At 39.0% G+C, this 20191-nt stretch overlaps 1 protein-coding gene across 1 annotated transcript in view; it reads left to right on the top strand.

Moving 5' to 3' along the window:
* LOC134538593 (atrial natriuretic peptide receptor 1-like) overlaps positions 1-20191 on the top strand; it is a 302281-nt gene that overhangs the window by 66200 nt on the left and 215890 nt on the right. The window contains exon 5 of the mRNA XM_063380019.1: positions 18904-19235. Within this exon, the coding sequence (XP_063236089.1) occupies positions 18904-19235 (332 nt within the window). The remainder of the gene's footprint in view (positions 1-18903; positions 19236-20191) is intronic.

Genomic DNA, 20191 nt, shown 5'->3' on the forward strand with positions numbered 1-20191 from the left:
GCCCATACGCCCTGATCATGCAGGGTGTTGTTAGCCATACATAGAGACTGGAAAAATTCGCGAATCCATTTCGCGATAGGCTAAAAATATAAATAGTTATACCTCAGTGCTGCCTCTGCTATTGGGCTCGCAACTAACCTGGATGACTCTGGGCCGATGAGAAAACGCCCCACCAAAGCTTTATCGAATCACAGGCTGCTACGTTGGGACGTCTCCACAAGACAGCAGCAGCCAATGAGTGGGTGGCATTTGACCGAGTGAACGTAGAACTATGGAGTTCATCCTAGAGGTCCTTGAACCCGCGAATTTTTGCTGTCCCTAGCCATGAGGAGGGTAGTAGTATGCATCATGTGCTAGGATGGGGACTGGCTATCCATGGCTGCGATTGGCGCTACGACTAACTCCCCTCGCTGACTATATACTAGACTAAAACTAGATCAGTTGAGCCCCAGGTAAAAACCTGCATAGACGCAGAAGGAAAACACCTGGCCTCTGACATGCGGGATGCAAAAATTTCATGCATTAATATCGAGCAGGATGCTTGCGGGAAACGGAAGGATGGATCTGGAAGAAGAGTTGGACAGAGTATAAAAGAGTCTACCATGCGGGGGAGGGGGGGGGGTTGGGGGCTTGGACATTGCTGTTCGTTTGGGTGGCACTGTTTGTTTCGTGGGTGACTTTTTGTCGTTTCCCGCCGGGCTGCCAGCCAGCCCACTTAGATTAAGGAAGTGTGAAGACCACTCTATCATTTCCTCCGTCATGCACGAGGGTTGCTGCTAAGGCGGAACAAAATTTCAGATTTATTTTACCATTGCCTAAAATCGATACAATTATAGCTTCGAGTTTCGATAGTGAGCCCGGGAAAAAGGGGGGGGGGGGGGGTGTAGAATCGTGTATCTTCTAATTCCACGATAACCAAAAATTACAATACTCATAACTAGAGACCGGAAAAATTCGCGGATTCGTTTCGCGATGGACTAGAATCCAAATTCGTTTACCTTTTTGCACCGCTAGTGATTATTGGGCTACAGTTTATCTGAAGGGCTCTGAGCCAATTAAAAAAAAAACTCAGCAAAATAATTATTGAATCACAAGCATCCCACCTAACAGGTGTCACGAGACAGTAGCCAGTGAACTGAACAGGTGGACTTTACCAGAGTGCATAGAGAATCGTGGAGTCTATCCTAGAGGCAATCGAAACAGCGAATTTTTCCAGTACCTAGTCATACCTAGATGCACGGAAATTTAGGTTTTTTTTTCTATATCTAATGTAGAAAACATGCATCGAAAGACTTTTCTTTTTGTTTATTTTTATTTTTATTCTTTTTTTCTGTGTAGACAAATATCTTAAATACTAACTAATTTCAACAAAATATATTCTTACACACTTACACATTATATTTGATGAATTTTTGCCTGGAAAATGCACAGATATAATTTATGCTTGTCCAAAACGTTTAATAGCAATCAGTGTAGAGCTGAATTGGTCAGAAACAGGATTCTTTCAAATTAACTCTGCAATGGTGAAATGTTTGACCCTGCACCTTGTACAGTCATACAATAACCTAATACTTTAAGTTTGAATGTGTTCGTCTGTGCTGTAGTCGCTTTTTTGCCCATAATACCTGTTTAAGTTCATCGTTTGGTCCATCTGTTCGACATCAGCTGATTTAGGCTTTTTTTTTCTCTGTGAATTTAAATTTTTTTGTGCAATCTTGAAATTTTTCCATCACAAACCGTGCAAAACAGCGATGGAATATGTCCATCAAATAAAAAACTGCCCATTGCATGAATAATTTAAAGCGGGCAGAATGATGCAAACATGAAAAAAAAAATTAGAAGGCATCGAAGACTATGAAACAGTCCAATTTTACCGGAACAAAAAATAATACCTTACCATTACGTAAGAAAGCCAATCAACTTTAGCGTTCTCAAACTCCGATCGATACAAAGGTCAGATATTTTTTTTTTCTTTTTCATCTTCTGGACCTGGTTATACGTGATTGGGTCAACATTTACTCTCCTTGTTTAATACTGGCTCCGAGTTGCCCTGGGCTTGTCTAAATTAGTTCATGTCAGTAATCAGAGCAGACTACAGCATTATGTACATAACTAGATGAGCTTGGAGTCCGTCTTGTCACCTTATGTTTCCATGTAAACTTCGGACGTTTAGTCACAAGAACAGAATTTTTTTTATTATTTCACTAGAAATTTATCTGTTCGCTCGATTCCAACATTTTGTGAAAAGCCTGCTGTATGGTATAAAAACTGAACTTCTTCACATTTTAAACTGAAACAATTTATTTCCCAATATACATAGTTGAGAAATTTATTCAGCATCGTTGTAAATTGTATGTAACTGTTTTTGTAACTAACAAATTTCAAATATTAATAGTTATTTTTAAAAAAATGCAATCATAAAATTTTATTTTGGCCCAGTTACAATTTTCAAGTACTTTACCCAAAGTTTAAACAAATGTTTATGAATATTGACCCGGCTAACTTATGAATGAAAAGTGAAAGGCATTCAGGGAGGGATTGAACAGCGGTTGGGAATGAACGAAATGAATTTGCTTTGGAATGAATGCGGTTGGGGGGGGGGGGGGGGGGGGGTCAGATTGATTTTTGTGCAGCTGAAAAAGACCAGGTATTTGAAAATACGGAGTGAAAGAGGAGAGCAGAGAGTGGAGGGCATGGAATGGAACGGGAATGGAAGCAAAAGAAATGAGAGAGGGTGGAATCTCCAGCCAATCCGGACTTTCCGCGGCAACTTGATGAACCTTCTTCGTCCAACCTGTATGAATAGAGACCTGCAAAATTCGCGGATTCATTCGATGATAGGCTAGAATTCAAACACATACCTATACCTCTTAGATAATTTTGCTATTGGCTTACTGTTCATCTGGACGAATCTCAACCAGTTATAACCCCTCAACCAAAGAAGGATCGAGTCACAGACAAACCAACTGAGACGACTTACAAGTCGGCAGCCAATGAACATGCGTTATTTGCCCGAGTGTACAGGGGTATGTGCAGTCTATCCTGAAGGCCATCGGAACCGCGAATTTTGCAGGTCTCTATGTATGAAAAGCTTAAATAGCAGTGTTTTTCGTCCTATATTGTCCATTTCCAATCAAACTTCATATATTGTTTCACATATATTTGAAAATTTGGAGGGAGTCTGTTCCACGGATATTTGGTTAAAACCACGCAACTGCTACTTACTCTCATATCGAAAACCTTTTATTGCGTTCATGTTTTTTTTTAACCAAGAGAGCAATTATTAATACTTATTTGTGCACTCATTACTAGAGACCGGAAAAATTCACGGTTTCATTTCGTGATATGCTAGAATCCAAATGTATTTAACCTTTCGCTGATTCAGTGATTGGACCACAGGTTGTCTGATAGAATCAGAGCCAATGAATAATCCTCAACGAAAGAAGTATCGAATCAAAAGCATTCTAGTTAATATTTGTCAAGAGTCAGTAGCCAATGAGCAGATGTAATTTGTCCGATGCATAGAGGATCTTGAAGTCTATCCTGTAGTGTGTAGGTCATTGCATTCGCAAATTTTTCCGGTCCCTACTCATTACTTAAGTAGAAGCCTGGAAATTTTGCGAATTCATTTGGATTCAGGATAAAATTCACAGCCCTTTGTATACTCCATCCAAATATGCTTCCATATTGCCCAGTTTCTACTGCAGAAGCTTCCTTTCTTTTGAGTGGATAGATGTGATTCGCGTTTGAATTACCATAATAGACACCACGATTCTCTGCGTACCCAGGCAATCGTCTCCTTTTCATTGGAATCTGGGCTTCTGAGGCATCTCAACTGGGTAGCTCGTGATTATATACATCTTTGATTGATGGTATCTGATTGGCACACAGTCCTCCAGATCAACAGTGAACCAATGGCAGAAGCACCATAAAGGTATAATTATTTGCATTTTAGCGTATCACTAAATAAATCCGCGAATTTTTCCGGGCTCTAACTACTGACTCATGAAAACTGTCAACTGTGAGGCTTGTGAGTCAATAATTCTTTCGTTGAGGGTTATTCACTGGCTCAAGTGTCCTTCAGGAAAACTTTGGTCCAATACTGAAGCAGCGAGAAGTTAAACTCATTTGGATTCTAGAATATCAAATAAATTAAACCACGAAATTGTTCGGTCTCTAACTATTGAACCTCGCTTTTTTGGAGAAGGTCTATACGATTTGACTCCTCTTCTGCCAGCTGGTAGTTGATTAGCCCACAGTCGTAGAAGGGCTTGTCCAAACATTAATTATGATCTAATCACCAAATCAGTATACAGTTATAAGTAGGGACCGGAAAAATTCGCGGGTTGTATGACCTGTAGGATGAACTCCATAGTTATACGTACTCTCGGTCAAATGTCACCCACCCATTGGCTGCTGTCTTGTGAGACGTCCCAACGTAGCAGCCTGTGATTCGATAAAGCGTTGGTTGGGTGTTTCTCATTGGACCAGAGTCAACCAGGTGAGTTGTGAGCCAATAGCAGAGGCAGCACTGAGGTATAACTATTAGTATTTTAGCCTATCGCGAAATGAATTCGCGAATTTTTCGGGTCTCTATTTTAAGTGTTTTGCAGTCTACCTTGTGACCAAAAGAATGGCAAAATTTCCGGGTGTTTAATAATTAGGGACCGGAAAAATTCCCGGATTCATTTCGTGATATTCTAAAATTAAAATAATTATACCTTTGTGCTGCTTCTGCCATTGGTTCACTGTAAATCTGGAGGAATTTGTGCCCATTAGCTGCCATCGATCAAAGAAGTATCAAATCACAAGCTACCCAGTTGGAGACGCCTCACAAAGCCCCAGATGCCAAATGAAAAGGCGACGTTTGCCCGGTTGTGCAGAGAATCTTGGAGTCCTTCCTGGAGGTCATTGAACCCGCGAATTTTTCCCCATCCATATTAATAATAATACCCGGAGAGAAGGTGAATTGTGGCAGCAGAAAAATGAACACATTAGAGCGTTCGTGGAGTCTAGATATCTCTTTAATCTTATAGCTTGTTGCAAATATGTAACACCGCGAAATTGGCGGGTCGTCAGTTATAAATTCGACTCAGGATGAACGTCGTGACAATATTACCCCAGTATTTACACCGGTGAAGTGTGCGTCTCCCGTGATTAAACAGGCGCCGGTATTCGCGACCTCAAGTTGGCACGCGCTAAGAGCCCTGCGTCTGCGCGCCCTTGCCACAGCCTGATAGCGCGCGGAGTGAAATATGGGGCGGTTCGGCTTGTCGACCGAGAGAAAAATAAAAAAATCCACCCCTAACTTTCCCCCCCCCCCCCCCCCCCCAAAACTCACCCCTCCCCGGGGGAATCTTAAAAGTTCTGCCGTGAATTATGAATGTCGGCAGGGACGCGGTTAAAGTCGCCGTAAAACACGCACCGACGGGCGGACGAGATTATATCGCCACGTTTGTCTCTCTCTGTCTTTGTCCCTGCTCTCATTTTTTGTCTCACTTCTTCCCCCCCCCCCCCCCGTCCCCTCACCACAAAACAATTACCCCCGACGCGCGATAAACCCGCGGTAAAACGCGCTGTCGAATGGGGTCCAGGGAGGTTAAAAAAAACTATAAAAAAGTGTCTTGTTCGACGGTAAACAAACCGGTCACGAATGAGGGAAATATGATTTTTTTTTTTCCGAAAAAAAGGAGGGGGTAGGAGGTATGTATGTTTTTCGACAACCTGCGCGGTTTAGCGTTTTCTTTCAAAGACCTGCTATATTAGCGTTCAGGCACGTTAAAGGAGAAAATGTTCTTGTCAAGCGACGGAAATGTAATGAGGTGTGTGCGCACCGTGGACGGAAATTTTAACATGAGTTTCCGAAGCGCATGAGCATTTCTGCTGTACCCACGAGCCGAAGTTCAGATAGCCAACCACGCGTTGCGGCAATTAACCAGTACCCGTATATATTCGCTTTGGTGAACATCAGGGGACGTGGTGTATAGATGTACTAAATAAATCTTTGCGATAGTAAATCTATTCTGGAAAACATTATCTAAACTTAAATAATCACAGACAGAAAAAAACAACTCAAATTATAAAATACGTTAAATTCTGGGATTGCGGTTAAGAACCCAATAATTTACTTCAGTACACCACTTTTTTTTTAATCATTCGATAAGTTAGCAAGTAATTTTTTACGTGAATTTTGGACAGGAATGTTAATGAACGTCTTTAACCTCGGGTTGTGTGTCAATTCGGCTGAGGATCAACGACACCGCTTACAAATCGTAAACTATGAAAGCTACAGATTTTAAGTAAATATATCTCAGTAGAGCATACTTTTCTCGTGGTCTTTACGTATGACTCACCCGGTTAACATTTGCAGTGATGGCGTAATGAGCTTTATTGGGGAGCGTCGAATCGAGGTTAGTGAGAGCTGTAGCTCTGAAAGTAATAGACCGATTTGCGCGATTTATACTTTAAGTTGCTCGTGAGTAAGAACTGAGTGGTGCTAGTTCAGTGGAATAGTTATGAATAGAGACCAGAAAAATTCGCGGATTAATTGCGCGGTAGCCTAACATTCAAACAAGTATACCCTCGCACCGCTTCTGCGACTGGCCCACATTTTATCTGGCGAACTGGTAGCCAATGGGAAAACCCTAAACCAAGGGAGTGTCAACCTAGTTGAGACGCCTCACGAGTCAGCAGCCAATGAACAGGTGTCATATTCCCGAGTATGTAGAGGACTGTGGAGTCTATCCTAGAGGTCAATGAACCCGCGAATTTTTCCCTGTCCCTAGTTATGACATTACTAACTTTGGTTTTGGAGCCTTTAGTCGCAAAATGCCTAAGCGAAAAAAAAGTTATTTTGGAGAAAAGAAAAGAAAAAACAAGCGAAATAACCCGAGCAGAAGTAATTGAAAATGCAGAGAAGTGTCGTAGGTATGGAATGAGGCAAAATGTAGCCGAGAGAAATGAGCCAATGGGGCAAAACTAGCCCCCGAAAGTGGCGCGAAATTTACGCTCGAGCGAGCCTCAGCCGTCTTATCTCGCGAGAAGCGACGGGGAATGCAGAACAATTGTTTGGTGATGGACGCGGATATGCTCTCTGATGATTCTCATGTTGACATGAGTGAGTTGAGCCATTGGACGTGAACGATGGGCCGAGTTTGTCGCGGTTTTGTGTCGCAATTTCTCCGGCGTAGCCACCCAACCTAGCCGATCTAACTGGTGGGGAGCTTCACTCCCCCGCCGAATTAGGTACACGTAACTTTTCTAGCATCACACAACCTACCAGCGCACACACAGGTCCGTGTGCCAAACCTATCCCAACAAGACACGCACCCCCGCCGTCGATTCAAATGATTCTTCACCGGTGTGTGGGGTGCACCTGAATTACTATGCACTTAGCGAGTTACAGAAACTTCGGTTTCTGGCTTCGCCCACGCTTACTGCCCCGGATGGCAATATGATGAATCGGCGGCGGCCACGCAACCGTCATGTAAGGCGTTCATAAAATTCACGTCAAAAACTAAATCAACATCAATTTTGTTAAATTATTTCATTTATTTCATACACAACAATCCCGTTCAGGGCGTTGTAAATTAATGAAACACACCCCCCTGGCGGCTGTAATCCTAAATAAAGCCTACCGTGAATATTTTAATGTTATGAATAGTTTAAGTTAAGCAATTAAAAATGTTTGCCATTTAAGTCATTAAAAGATTTTTTTCTTCCCAGAAGTATAGTATTTTTGATTTCATTTTGAACTAACTACGCTCCATTACTTCGCACGGGAAGTTAAATTTTTAGTTATACAGGTTTAGTTAATTAAATTGGAATTTTAAGGTAAAATACAAAATAAATTAGTTTGAAGTAGAAAATAAATTAAATATAGCTAAGTATTTTAAGATATGTTACATTTTGTTACCACCCCGCCAAAACTTTATATTTTTCCGTAATGAAAAAATGTACCGTATGTTCTAATCAGGACTTAAATTAATTATACACCAAAATTCATGAAAATCCGTTCAGGTGTTGAGGAGCTGAGTGGTTTCAAAAACATACACAATTTTTTGCATTCATAATTTGAGTAGGATTTTTATCAACATAAGGGTTATTCAATATTGCATTTTAAAAAATCTGTAGTCACAATATCTAATAATTTTTGTGCAGAGTGGTGTTTTAAAACTTTTGAAGAAAAAATTTAACTCAAAACCTACGCACTATTTTCAATTTTGTTTTATATTCAGGACAGTAATTAACTGTATTATAAATTGTTATAGGATTGAAGTAGCGTTCTGGGAAATCTAATATATATTAAACAGTCTCTCGTTTGTGTTGCAGGAATACCTAAGAGCCTAGGGAAGTGGAAGAGGGTTATGGGACTGATTAAAGCTGAAATAGACACTAAACCTTGCTGCAAAGTTCTGGGCCAAAGTAGGTTAGAACGGCTGTAATTTATGGCTGAGCACAGAATTTAATATACCATACTGTGAGAGGGTCCTGTGAAATATAATGTTACTTTGTTCAATATTAAACCTTTCATTTAAGAATGAGACATTTCTGTCGGCTTACGACGAGGGTGCAGGAGGGGAAAGAGAATTTTTTTTTTTTTTACAAAAAGTCAGTTTATAATCATTTACAAGAAAGAAGATTTTTTTTCCCTCCGTTGTTTATGCTCCACTTTTCCGTGTTCGTCTTTGACCTTTTAAGCGCAATTATATTGCGCGAGTTTGCCAGCTACTCGTCGGTTAAAAAAAAAAAAAGTATGCATGTTGTGAACTGGATGTCACTCGCTCAGCGAGTGTCGATTACGTAAGCCGAGTGAGGATCGTTTACTAGCTCAAATATTTTGCCGCGAGGTTTTATTTTCATTCTTCAGTCATGATGCTGTGTAGGTCTAGTTGTTTTTATAAGTTTTTCATGGTTTTTATCAAAATTTAAATAAAATAATACCTACATTTATATTATTTTACCTATTTGTAATTAATTGGGTGATTTTTGCAATGGATAAGATTGATTTCAAATATTTTCATGGATTTACGTTATTTACTGGTTTTACACTGTTTCTAACAGAAGAAACCTCAAGAATGGACAACAAAGATAAATACATAAACACACGGAGAACAAGTCAATATCAGCTGATGTCATATTTTGCAATACATGCTTGGATGACGGGTTGTGTGTTTATATGTATACATTTTTGTTGTATATCCTTGAGCTTTCTTCTATGACAACCGGTGATAATCTGCAATGAAATATCGTCCACAAAATAATTTTTAAATTAATACTTTAACCTTTTATTAATTCTTCACTGACCTGTCGAAAGCAGTAATGGCGAACGAGTAGCGAGAAAGCCAGACGAAAATTTTAAGTTAACTTGCTGAATCTAAGCGATGGGCTAGTTTAACGTGTTAACGTGGTTGCATCGAGCGAATTCAGTCCCTGCCTATTTATTAAATTAGGGGGAAATACTCATGATCCAAATATGGATCCTTTTGGCCAATTACGACGTGTTCGCTCACTTAAAGTTAGTTTTCTGCGTTTTCACAGCTGGGTTCCGCTTAACCCGACATCTTTAATTCAAAAGTCCAATTTTTTTTTTTTTAATTATTTACACATGCGTATCTGGTATTAGGAAGGGAAAAAAATAATAAGTTAGTGGATGAAACTGAGATATTATGACGTGGAATCCCGTAGAAGTAAGCAGCGAGGAACTGGTGGCAAATGTGTGTTGCCTTCGCGGGCGAATTTCGGCCGTGACCCATGACTAGGGACAGGAAAAATTCGCCGGTTCAATGACCTCCAGGATGAACTCCGTAGTTTTACGTAAACTTGGTCAAATGTCACCAACGCATTGGCTGCTGTCTTGTGAGACGTCCCAACGTAGCAGCCTGTGATTCGATAAAGCTTTGGTCGGGCGTTTCTCATTGGCTCAGAGTCATCCAGGTGAGTTGTGAGCCAATGACGGAGGCAGCACTGAGGTATAACTATTTGTATTTTAGCCTATCGCGAAATGAATTCGCGAATTTTTCCGGTCTCCTAATGACAGCGGTGGAGAGAAGCTGTCGCAACTGGCCGATAGCTGCCGCAGCCCGTTCGTTGCCTACGCGACCGGTCTGTTCCCATGTTGGTTTGTGAGGGGAGGTTGGCAGGATTACGGGAAGGGGGAGGGGAGTGTTGGGAAAAGGGGGGGGGGTTAAAAGGGGAAGTTAGCGTGTGGGACGCTTGTTTTCCAGGCTCGACGCAGTAGCTGAAGGGTTGCGAGCGTCGCTGTCAGCTGGCTCCCGGAGATAATTACCGGAGTGTGATTGGCAGCACTGCTCCTGTAGACGCGCCTTTCTTCCCCCTCTCCCCCACGCTACCTCCTCGTCCTTTATCCCTCCATTCTCCCTCCCTCACCAGTGTCCCGTTCTCTGCGGCTGACGCGCGCGGCCGTGGTTCGTCCGGAACCTTGACGACGCGACGTCGATCGACGAGCCCATTATTGGGTTTCAAGTCCGTCGAACCCGACGTCTCCCTGCCGAACACGGAACTGAGTTTATACTTCGGAGACGCACCACAACGCCACCACAACGCCGACAGCTAGAACACTGCTGTGTACCACAACGCCGACAGCTAGAACACTGTTGTGTACCACAACGCCGACAGCTAGAACACTGATGTGTACCACAACGCCGAATTACCACAACGCCGAAATACACTAACGCCGAAAAATGTCAATGGAGGACTGCCACAAAGGTTAGGTTAGGTTAGACTAGGTTAGGTTAGGTTAGGTTAGACTAGGTTAGGTTAGGTTAGACTAGGTTAGGTTAGGTTAGGTTAGGTTATATTACGCTAGGTTAGGTAAGGTTAGGTTTGATTGTGGTATTTCGGCGTTAAGGTACATTTAAGAAACACACACAAATTCATTCAGTTGTTATTTCGGCTTTGTGGTACACAGCAGTTTTCTAGCTGTCGGCGTTGTGGTCAATTTTGACATTCGGCGTTATGGTATTTCGGCGTTGTGGTAACGACCCTTCTACTTCGTCTTCTTTTTTATAAATCTGAACATATACGTAATTTTCTTTTAAAGCATTTTACTACAAAAGGGATGTAGTTGTAGGTCCTGGATGTAGGATGCAGCCGTGATTATGGCTCCAGCAATGTCGACCGAAACGTCGGTGAAAACCTTCGCCTTCGATGCGTCTAAATCAAACGAGCCAAGAAACTTCAGACAATGGTCGTGAAAGCCTAAAATAATTAGAATTTTCAAAATTTAAGCTTTCACTCCTTTTTTTTCCGGCCTTGTTATTGGTATTTATTTGTTACTCGCAAACAGTTCGTTTTCATTTTACAAACGAAATTATATGTAAGTACACGATTTATAATAACATAACCATGGTTAACCTAGATTTCATTTACATTGCACTTCTAGAGTAATTTTATCATAATATTTCTGTTTTGACTTTAGTTTTTTCGTTAAGTCATTACGCAGTTTGCTGGCTGAGTGCGTAATTTTTTTTGTAAAACACACTCCTACGCGCTGGAACACTTAATTTTTTTTTTTATTATTCCTGGTGAAATGACCATGATAAGGTGTCAGTTACAAGGGATTATTGTTACAGATACTTAAGCTTGTCATGACATTTTAATTTTTTGCTACCTGCCTGTTTAGTTACAGCAGTCGTCTATTTTCCAATGTAGTCACTGACGTTACACTTAACCAAGTTTTAAAATTATATTGACCTAGTGACGTAGATAAAACGCGCGTATGACGCACATCTCTGGTAATGCGCTGAAATTTTCTGGGGCTTCCTCATGTTTACAGACGTCGAGAAAATATTATTACTAGTAACTGAAACAAAAATAAATTGCGGATTTTTATGACCTCTATGATAGACTCGACGATCCTCTATGAACTAGGAAAAATTACACCAACTCGTTGGCTACCGACTCGTGATAACTGTTAACTGGGAGGCTTGTGATTCGATACTTCTTTCATTGAGGGTTTATTAATTGGCTCAGAGTCCTACCAATACTGAAGCAGCCATAAGTTTAACGCATTTGGATTCTATCCTATCGCGAAATGAAAATGCGAATTTTCGGTCTCTAGTTATTATCACACTTCTCGACCGTGTGAACAGACACCACACTGTTAAATGTTTTGTAAAAAGAACTGAAAAAAAACATCATGTAATATTACAGATATTTGTAAATTTGTACATTTACATAAAATAAACTGTATTGCTACAAAAAAAATGTTCACAGTTAATACTAGATTTGAATTCTTTCTCGGCACTTAAGGCTTTATGTTGTCCCTGTACGTAGACATTAGTTAAAGTTATTTCTTAACCGTTCCCTTAATAGCTTTCTATGTTTTACTGCGCGCATTAATAAGCATAATTAATAAATAATAAATTAAGTTCGATTGTTGCATATGTTATTATCATTTCTATGGTTTGAAAATGTATGCTTGTATAAAACATACATCAACATTTAATATAATTCGCTAGTTTCTAGTAGATATTGATAGTATCGTTAAAAAAATGTTTTTCATACATGCAAAAATAACCACAGTGATGTGATGTAGATATTTACAACATGTTTCTTGCAGTATAACAAACTTTTTCTTGGCAGCTGTTTTCCATAGGAATCGTTTTTAAAAGTACGAAAAAAAAAATTCTGTTCAATATATATTTTACGTTCCCACTTGTAAGATTTAGTTCCAACCTGAAACCAAAGCACTTTCCGTTACAAACGTAGCATTCAAATGTAACGATTGAGTTTACGTTTTGCTAAGTACACTGGCAAATAATAAAATTATTCTTCCCTTTGTAATACGAACAAACCTAAATATGTATCACCCATCTTAAAGGATTCTTATATTTAGCATCCTTCTTTACACAAGTGTTAAATGCATTTTCTAGTATTTTTTTTATATTTAGTTCTGCCACTAAAGTAATATAATATTTTATTAGCGTCCAAGAGTGCTGCGATTTTACGAATAGCCTCAAGCTGAAAATGATTGTGGAAGAAACAAATATATTTCAGCGCGCTCTTTTTTTTTTGTAGGAAAACCTGTTAAAAGAAGGGGGTTTTCTTCCTCCGTTAGCGGAGAGGATGTCCAAAACTTTTCAAATTTCAAGTCAGAACTGGAAAGTATCTTCTAGCTCGTCTTGCTGTTTTTTTTTTTTTTCCTTTCTCGAGTAATTTTCTGCGCAAATGAGGGTTATACATCCTAATATTTGTTTACGTGGCAATATACTTCTGACAAAATATATTTATTTTTTATGGGTGCTGTGAAACGAGATTTATTAGATACAGTGGCGGTTGTATAAACGTTGCGCGGCTTTGGGCTATTTATTTACTTCTATGAAGGCCCTTCCCGGAAAATGTGAAAAAAATAACTCTTTGAAAAATAATTTTCAGCTGACTAGGAATTTAATTTTCGACGATGGTCTTGCTAATTCATCTTAAGAGCATTTAATATTATTTCTTGATTAATTATCGTCGGGTCGGTTTTATAAATGCTTACGATGAAATTTGGGTGGAATCGCTTAACTAAACGTGGCAATAAAATATTTGAAAAGTGGTATAATATGAAGTAGTGAATTGAATATTTTTACTGACCAATACTTTAATTTGCACGCTGTCAAAATTTAATTTACCTTGTGTCCCCATAAATGACCATATTTTCAACAGAACACTAGGTGTCGCAAATAAATCGTGTAATACTAGCCTAATTTGAATTAAAGGATCGCCCAGGTGTTATTTGAGGTAGACATTAGAAGAATGAATCCTTGATATATGTAGCTATTATTTTGAAAAAAAAAAAAACAGTCATGTTATTGATACGTTAAGATTAAAACGAAAATTTATTCTTTTCTTATACAGTCGAAGAGTAAACCTGTAATTGATGTATTTTTGTTCAGATTTTTTTTAAGTTCTCTCAAATATATATATATATATATATTATATATATATACACATATATGTATATACATATATATCTGTGAATTTTCAATAGTATCTTTTAATGTAAATACATGTATATTCAATGGTAGTACAAAAATATTTTCCGGTTTGTGTTCAGAGACGAATTCAAAAATGAAAGAAAAAATATTGATAATATTGATTTCATTGTTTTATCGGAGACTGATAAGTAACTTATCGGAATTGATGTGTAACTGAGCGGATGTTACAGAAGAAGTCGGGCTCTTGCACAGTTAAATTTCACTTCAAACAGAATTTCCATTCGAACATGAAATGAGAAATTTTCTAGGGAAAGCAAGAATTTTTTTGCGACTTTTTCACCTTTCGACATCATTTGTGAAGGAATATGTCTGTCAGCACAACTTTATGACTGACTATACTTGTCTTCTCCTTAATTATTTGAACGTACCTATTAGTTTTTATTGATTTTTTGTTTTCCAAAAATAAATAACTGTTGTGCAAAATCATTCTCCAATTATTTTCTGATAAGCTACAATCATTTTAAACATACTCTTCTGTTTTATTTATAATTAATTTAATTTGCAGAAAAATCTAAAATTTGCTATTAAATATCTTAAAATAATTACCATTGCTTTTCCAAACTGTTTTGAGTGATTTGAGAATTATTGTACGTTACTAAACAATAACTCTTATTTATCTTGAGCTTCACAGTTTCTTAGTTGCATGACGCTGGAAATATTTTATCCACTGCTTTGTGTTCTTTGTGATGTAAAATTTTTAAACTTTTTTTTAAAAACATATTTTCAGGAATCCTCACCAAGCCATAAAGCAAGACATTCATTTTAGGTAGTGTTATTAAACATGTTTAAGAACTAATAATTAGTATACATTATTTATACTGGCTATATGGCTTTATTTATTATAATTAAATTTATCGATTTAATCCCAGTAGTTATTTTGAAACTATTTTGAAAGTATACGGAGGGAAATTTCACTCTCGATGCGTTAATCGCCTGCGGAATGGCGTGAACTGATTAATGTTATAAAAACTGATTAATATAATTAAGATTGATACTAAATCGTCCACAACTCAACTGACCTAGTGCTGGCTGGTAGCTGATTGGCCCAAAGTCGTAGAGGGGAGTGGCGAGATAATTGTGAACATATCATTAAAGCAATAATTAAGTACAAATGTTTGCAGATTAGCTGGTAACCAAAATAATCTGCGAAATATCCCGGGCCTCTACCAATAGTTAGGGCAACCACAATACTGATTGTGTGTAAGTTAAGGCTTCAGTTCGGACTAAGAAGTCAGAACTGGGAGCTGGACTTATCGTGTGTGGTGGGTCCTTAAGTGTCATCAAAACGTCTTTCAGACTAAAATGTTTGGTACTACTTTAAGGAGGTACACTAACTCCAAACGAATTAAATTATTTTTCGTTTTAAGAACGTTGTGCTGATTTTTTTAGTTTTAAAAAAGACTAACCCATTTTTACCTCTTTGGTCCGTTTACATCCATTAAGTGACCCGCATACTTGGACACACAGTGTGCAGAGGTTTAAAAATAACACAGTGTTTGAAAACTGCTCGAGATATCCGAGTGATGTCTGTTTACCAAAGGCATTTGAGAACATGCTGAAGTTCTGTTTTCGTATTTAGTTTTAAAACTGTATTTTTTAAAAAGAGTTAAAAATGCCTGAAACACGTGTTTTCAGAATTAATCTTCAGGCATGGAACATCCGGTAGAGATTCTAAAAGCACCCAAAAGGACTTGCATTACTCCTTTATCCCTTCATTCCTCGGCCATACAATTATTAGGTCACCGCTCAGATCTCACAGTTGTCCTGTGCACGACGAGAAGACTGCGCGCCAGTCCAGAGGAGACACCGCGCTAGAAGCACTAGGTGGGCCCCTCAGCAAACTCAACCGATGTTTTCCATCTCTATATTTTATACATCGGTCTGGAAGTAATAACGGCAGCTATCGTGGCCAAAATAAGTTTTTATCTTAATATATATAAATCCAGTGTCCTGATGTTTGTTTCCAGTGAACTCTTCAACAAGTCAACCGATTTAGATGAAAATTGGCATTTATGTGTAATTTTTTTCCAACTTGAGAGATAGATAGTTTTTATTTCGATTATTGGTCTTAATAATTTATAATTAATAATAAACTGATTATCAATGTTGATTGGTGTTTAAGCCCGGGAAACAGTGGGTACTTCGTCTCCATGACAACGTTGCGTGCTCGAGAGTCGGGAAACCATCGGTGCTATTCGTTTTTTCTTCGGTGCATTACAAAGAATTGTATTAAGTTTTTGTCAAAATTAATTAATTTTCATTTTATTTCATTTATTATAACTGTAAATAGGAGATTTGGTCTCATTTTCCCCCACATTAATACAACCGTGCAAAGCCGGGTCGGGCAGCTAGTATATATATAAAACTTAAGAGTTAAGGATGGTTTTAGGGTCTAGGAACCGTGAAATGAAAAACTTGGGAGAATATTTGTTGGTATTTCCCACACTGGTGACGACTGCAGTAGGTAGTTTTTTTTTCCTTCGAAATCCACCCAACAAGAGGTGCGTGTCACGATGGCAGGTATGTTATATCGACGGGTTGTCGAGTTTACTTCCACCCTCCCTCCCTCATTCCCTCCCTTCCAACCCTCCTCCACCCCCTCTCCAATCCAGGATCGACAACAACAGATCTCGCACAGAGCACCACTTGAATCCCGCGGGTCTGGGTGGGTGAAGGAAAAAATGGAAGGGGAAAAAAAAGGGGGGGGGGGTTGGTTCGTTTGGGTAAGGGAGGGAGGGGAAGGCACCGCGGGGGACGAACAATCGGAAACTGCGCCGAGTTTAACGATCTCTGCCGTAACAAAGCGCTTCGTTCGAGAATTCCTCCCAACCACCCCCCCCCCCCCTCTCCACAACACAATCTAGCGGGCAAGCCACCTCCCCCAGTGCCGCCAGGACAATGCAGGGGCTTTACGTCGGAGCTCCGTGTCGAACAGGTGACGCGTTAAGCCCTCTCCTGGTTCCCAGCCGAAAATATGTTTCACAAAAATATGGAGAAAAAAAATTCTTAAAGTTGTAAACAAAAATACTCGTATGTTTTTTAAATATTTATTATTTTCTTAATTTAATATTCACTTTTCATTTTTATCAAAATTTTTTTATTAAATTTGTTCATTTATTTTTATAAATATTTATTATTTATTCAATTTAATAATAAATATTAAAAATTAATATTTTAATTTGATGTTCGATTTTAATTTTTATCACAAATTTTTTTAAAATGTTTTATTAAATTTATTCCTTTATTTTGTGAATATTAAATAACCAATAATAAATATTTAACATTTATAATTTAATAATATTTAGTAATAATTATATTAAATAATAATATTTTAATTTATATCAATAAATAATACATACGGATGGTTAACCTCAATTATATTGGCGCACTTGAAAAGTATATAAGCACAATTTTTTTTACTAATATTTAGGAATAGTAAATAATATTAATCAAAATATTCAATTTAAATCACTACTGAATATAATTTATTAGCACATATATAATTCGCACTTGTATGAAACTAAAACACGTGTTGTGAATGTAGAAACTAGAAACATGTGGATAAATATTATACATATGAAAATAGTGATCAGAGGCGATGAGCGTGCCAACATGCGCGACTAATAGAGGTTTTATTTCTATTTCGTTGGTAGCTTTTTTTCGAGACTTAATGAGTGATTTAGCGGGCAGCTTCAACCTGTTAATTTTGTGTTACAGTGATGCGCGTGCATCTTAAAATTTCACTCTCATCATTTTTTCATAACGCGCCTAAAGAAGTATAACTTCAAAAATTGTTGCATTAGTTATGCAAAGATTATTTTTTCCTAGAAACCTCTGAACATCGATAGGGATTCAAAACTGTGTAGCAAGAAAAAAAAATTGTAGGACAGTATCTAATACGTAGAAACTTTTATTGATGTATTTCCTAACACGTTTCAATTGCCAAGATCTCCATTGTATCGAGGGAAATAAATGTTTTTTTTTTTATGATGAAGAATATACTAATAAAACTTATGTCAGAGATATTCTGTAGATTCAGTTAACGACAATATTGCAGTATATTCTACCACAGTATAGTATTGCAGTATATTTTACCTTTGAATATGAATGACTGTCCATTTGTTCTCTTCGAGTGATTGTACCATCGATAGCCTGACGTGCACCGTAAGGCCCGCTCTACAATGACAAGGAAATGGAGACGGAACACAGTTACTACTGTAGCACGCATACGGAGACGGAGACAATGCTGACTCTTCCGTCGACGTTGCTCCGTGCGACCGATAGGTAGGGAATGGAAAAAATTCGCGGTTTCAATGACCACTAGGATAGACTCCACGATTCTCTATGTACTCGGGCAACTATCACCTGGTCATTGGCTACCGACTTGGGACACCTGTTTACTGCGATTCTTATGATTAGAGACCGGAAAAATTCGCGGGTTTAATGACCTTCAGGATAGACTCCAATATCCTCTACACACTCGGGCAAATGCCAAATGTTCATTGGCTGCTGACTTGTGAGTCGTCTCGACTGAGTGTCTGTGATTCGACACTTCTATGAGTGAGGGTCTCTAATTGGCCCTCACTACTCCAGATTAACAGTGGACCAATGGCAGAAGCAGCACTAAGGTATAATTATTTGAATTTTAGCATAGCACGAAATGAATTCGCGAATTTTTCAGGTCTCTGCTTATGATTCGTTTGTTGAGTGTTTGCTATTGGCTCAGAGTCCTTCAGGTAAATTGCGGTCCAATCACTGACGCAGCATTAAGATGAACGAGTTTGGATTCCAGCCTGCCTCGAAAAGGAATCCGCGAATTTTTCCGGGTCTCTACCGACAGGCGTGTACCTCGAGGGGACAGATGGGGGAGTGCAGGTCGGTGTGGCGGGCGTGGTTGCAGCACGAACGAGGACAGCCTGATGCCGTGGCACGCCGGCGACGACTCGGACGCCAACAACGAGCGGGCCAAGCGCGCCTACCAGGCGCTGCTGACCGTGACGGCTCCCACGCCGGACACCTCCGCCTACCGCGACTTCTCGCGCGAGGTGGAGCGCCTCGCGAGCCGCCGCTACAACTACACGCTGCAGGAGCGCTCCGTGTCCACCTTCGTGACGGCCTTCTACGACGCCGTGCTGCTGTACGCCGTGGCGCTCAACGAGACGCTGGCGGCGGGCGGCAGCGAGCGAGACGGCGCCGCCATCACGCGCCGCATGTGGAACCGCACCTTCGAGGGTGAGTTCAACAGCTTAAGGGTCTTGCGTCCCGCAGGGTTTCCCGTCGACGCTGATTTGATAGTTAAGGCACTGATACGTTTATTTGAAAAGTGGACTCATGTTTACAATATAATTACGTTTTAAAATTAAATATTCCGCCGTAGTAACCATTTGATAAGTCAAGCATTTGTCCTTTCTTTATTTTTTTTTGTTCGTCAAAAATCTGTTCACCTCTCAAACGGGCCTTTCATGATTTTAAAACTGAAATTTTACTAATGAAATGACTTGTATGCTATAGTGAAAATTGTTGTGTTTTCTAGAGCCTTAGTTATTTTCTAATTAGGTGCTGTCCTCTATAGAAGATATTCTGGTCTTTATTTATTTATATAGTTTCCATCGTTTTTATTGGTGACTAAGTAAGGCGATACGCCTTTTCTTACACTTAACCACATTTTCTGCTATTATATCATTCATTAAAATTGTACCAAAAAAAGCATAACATAAACTTAATAAATTATAAAATAGGTAATAAGATAGAAAGAATTGAGCTTCAACAAAATGCTTAAAGATAAGCGGTAACCAATACAAAATTTAACCAAAAAGCTAATTCACAGGTAACTAAAATTAAGCGTTGGTATAAATTTTCTGTAAAGTGATTAACAATTAAAAAATCCGGCGTTGCCCATACATAGAGATCCGTAAAATTCGCGGATTCATTTCGTGTTATGCTAAAATTCAAATAATTATACCTAAGTTATTCTTCTGTCATTAGTTCACTGTTAATCTGGAGGACTGAGGGCCAATTAGAGACCCTCACTCATAGAAGTGTCGAATCACAGGCCACCCAGTCGAGACGACTCACAAGTCAGCAGCCAATGAACAGTTGGCATTTGCCCGAGTGTGTAGAGGATATTGGAGTCTATCCTGTAGGTCATTGAACCCGCGAATTTCACGGGTCTCTAGTAATAATTTAAT

This window comes from Bacillus rossius, chromosome 13 (assembly GCF_032445375.1).
Source record: "Bacillus rossius redtenbacheri isolate Brsri chromosome 13, Brsri_v3, whole genome shotgun sequence".
In the NCBI taxonomy this organism is placed as follows: domain Eukaryota; kingdom Metazoa; phylum Arthropoda; class Insecta; order Phasmatodea; family Bacillidae; genus Bacillus; species Bacillus rossius.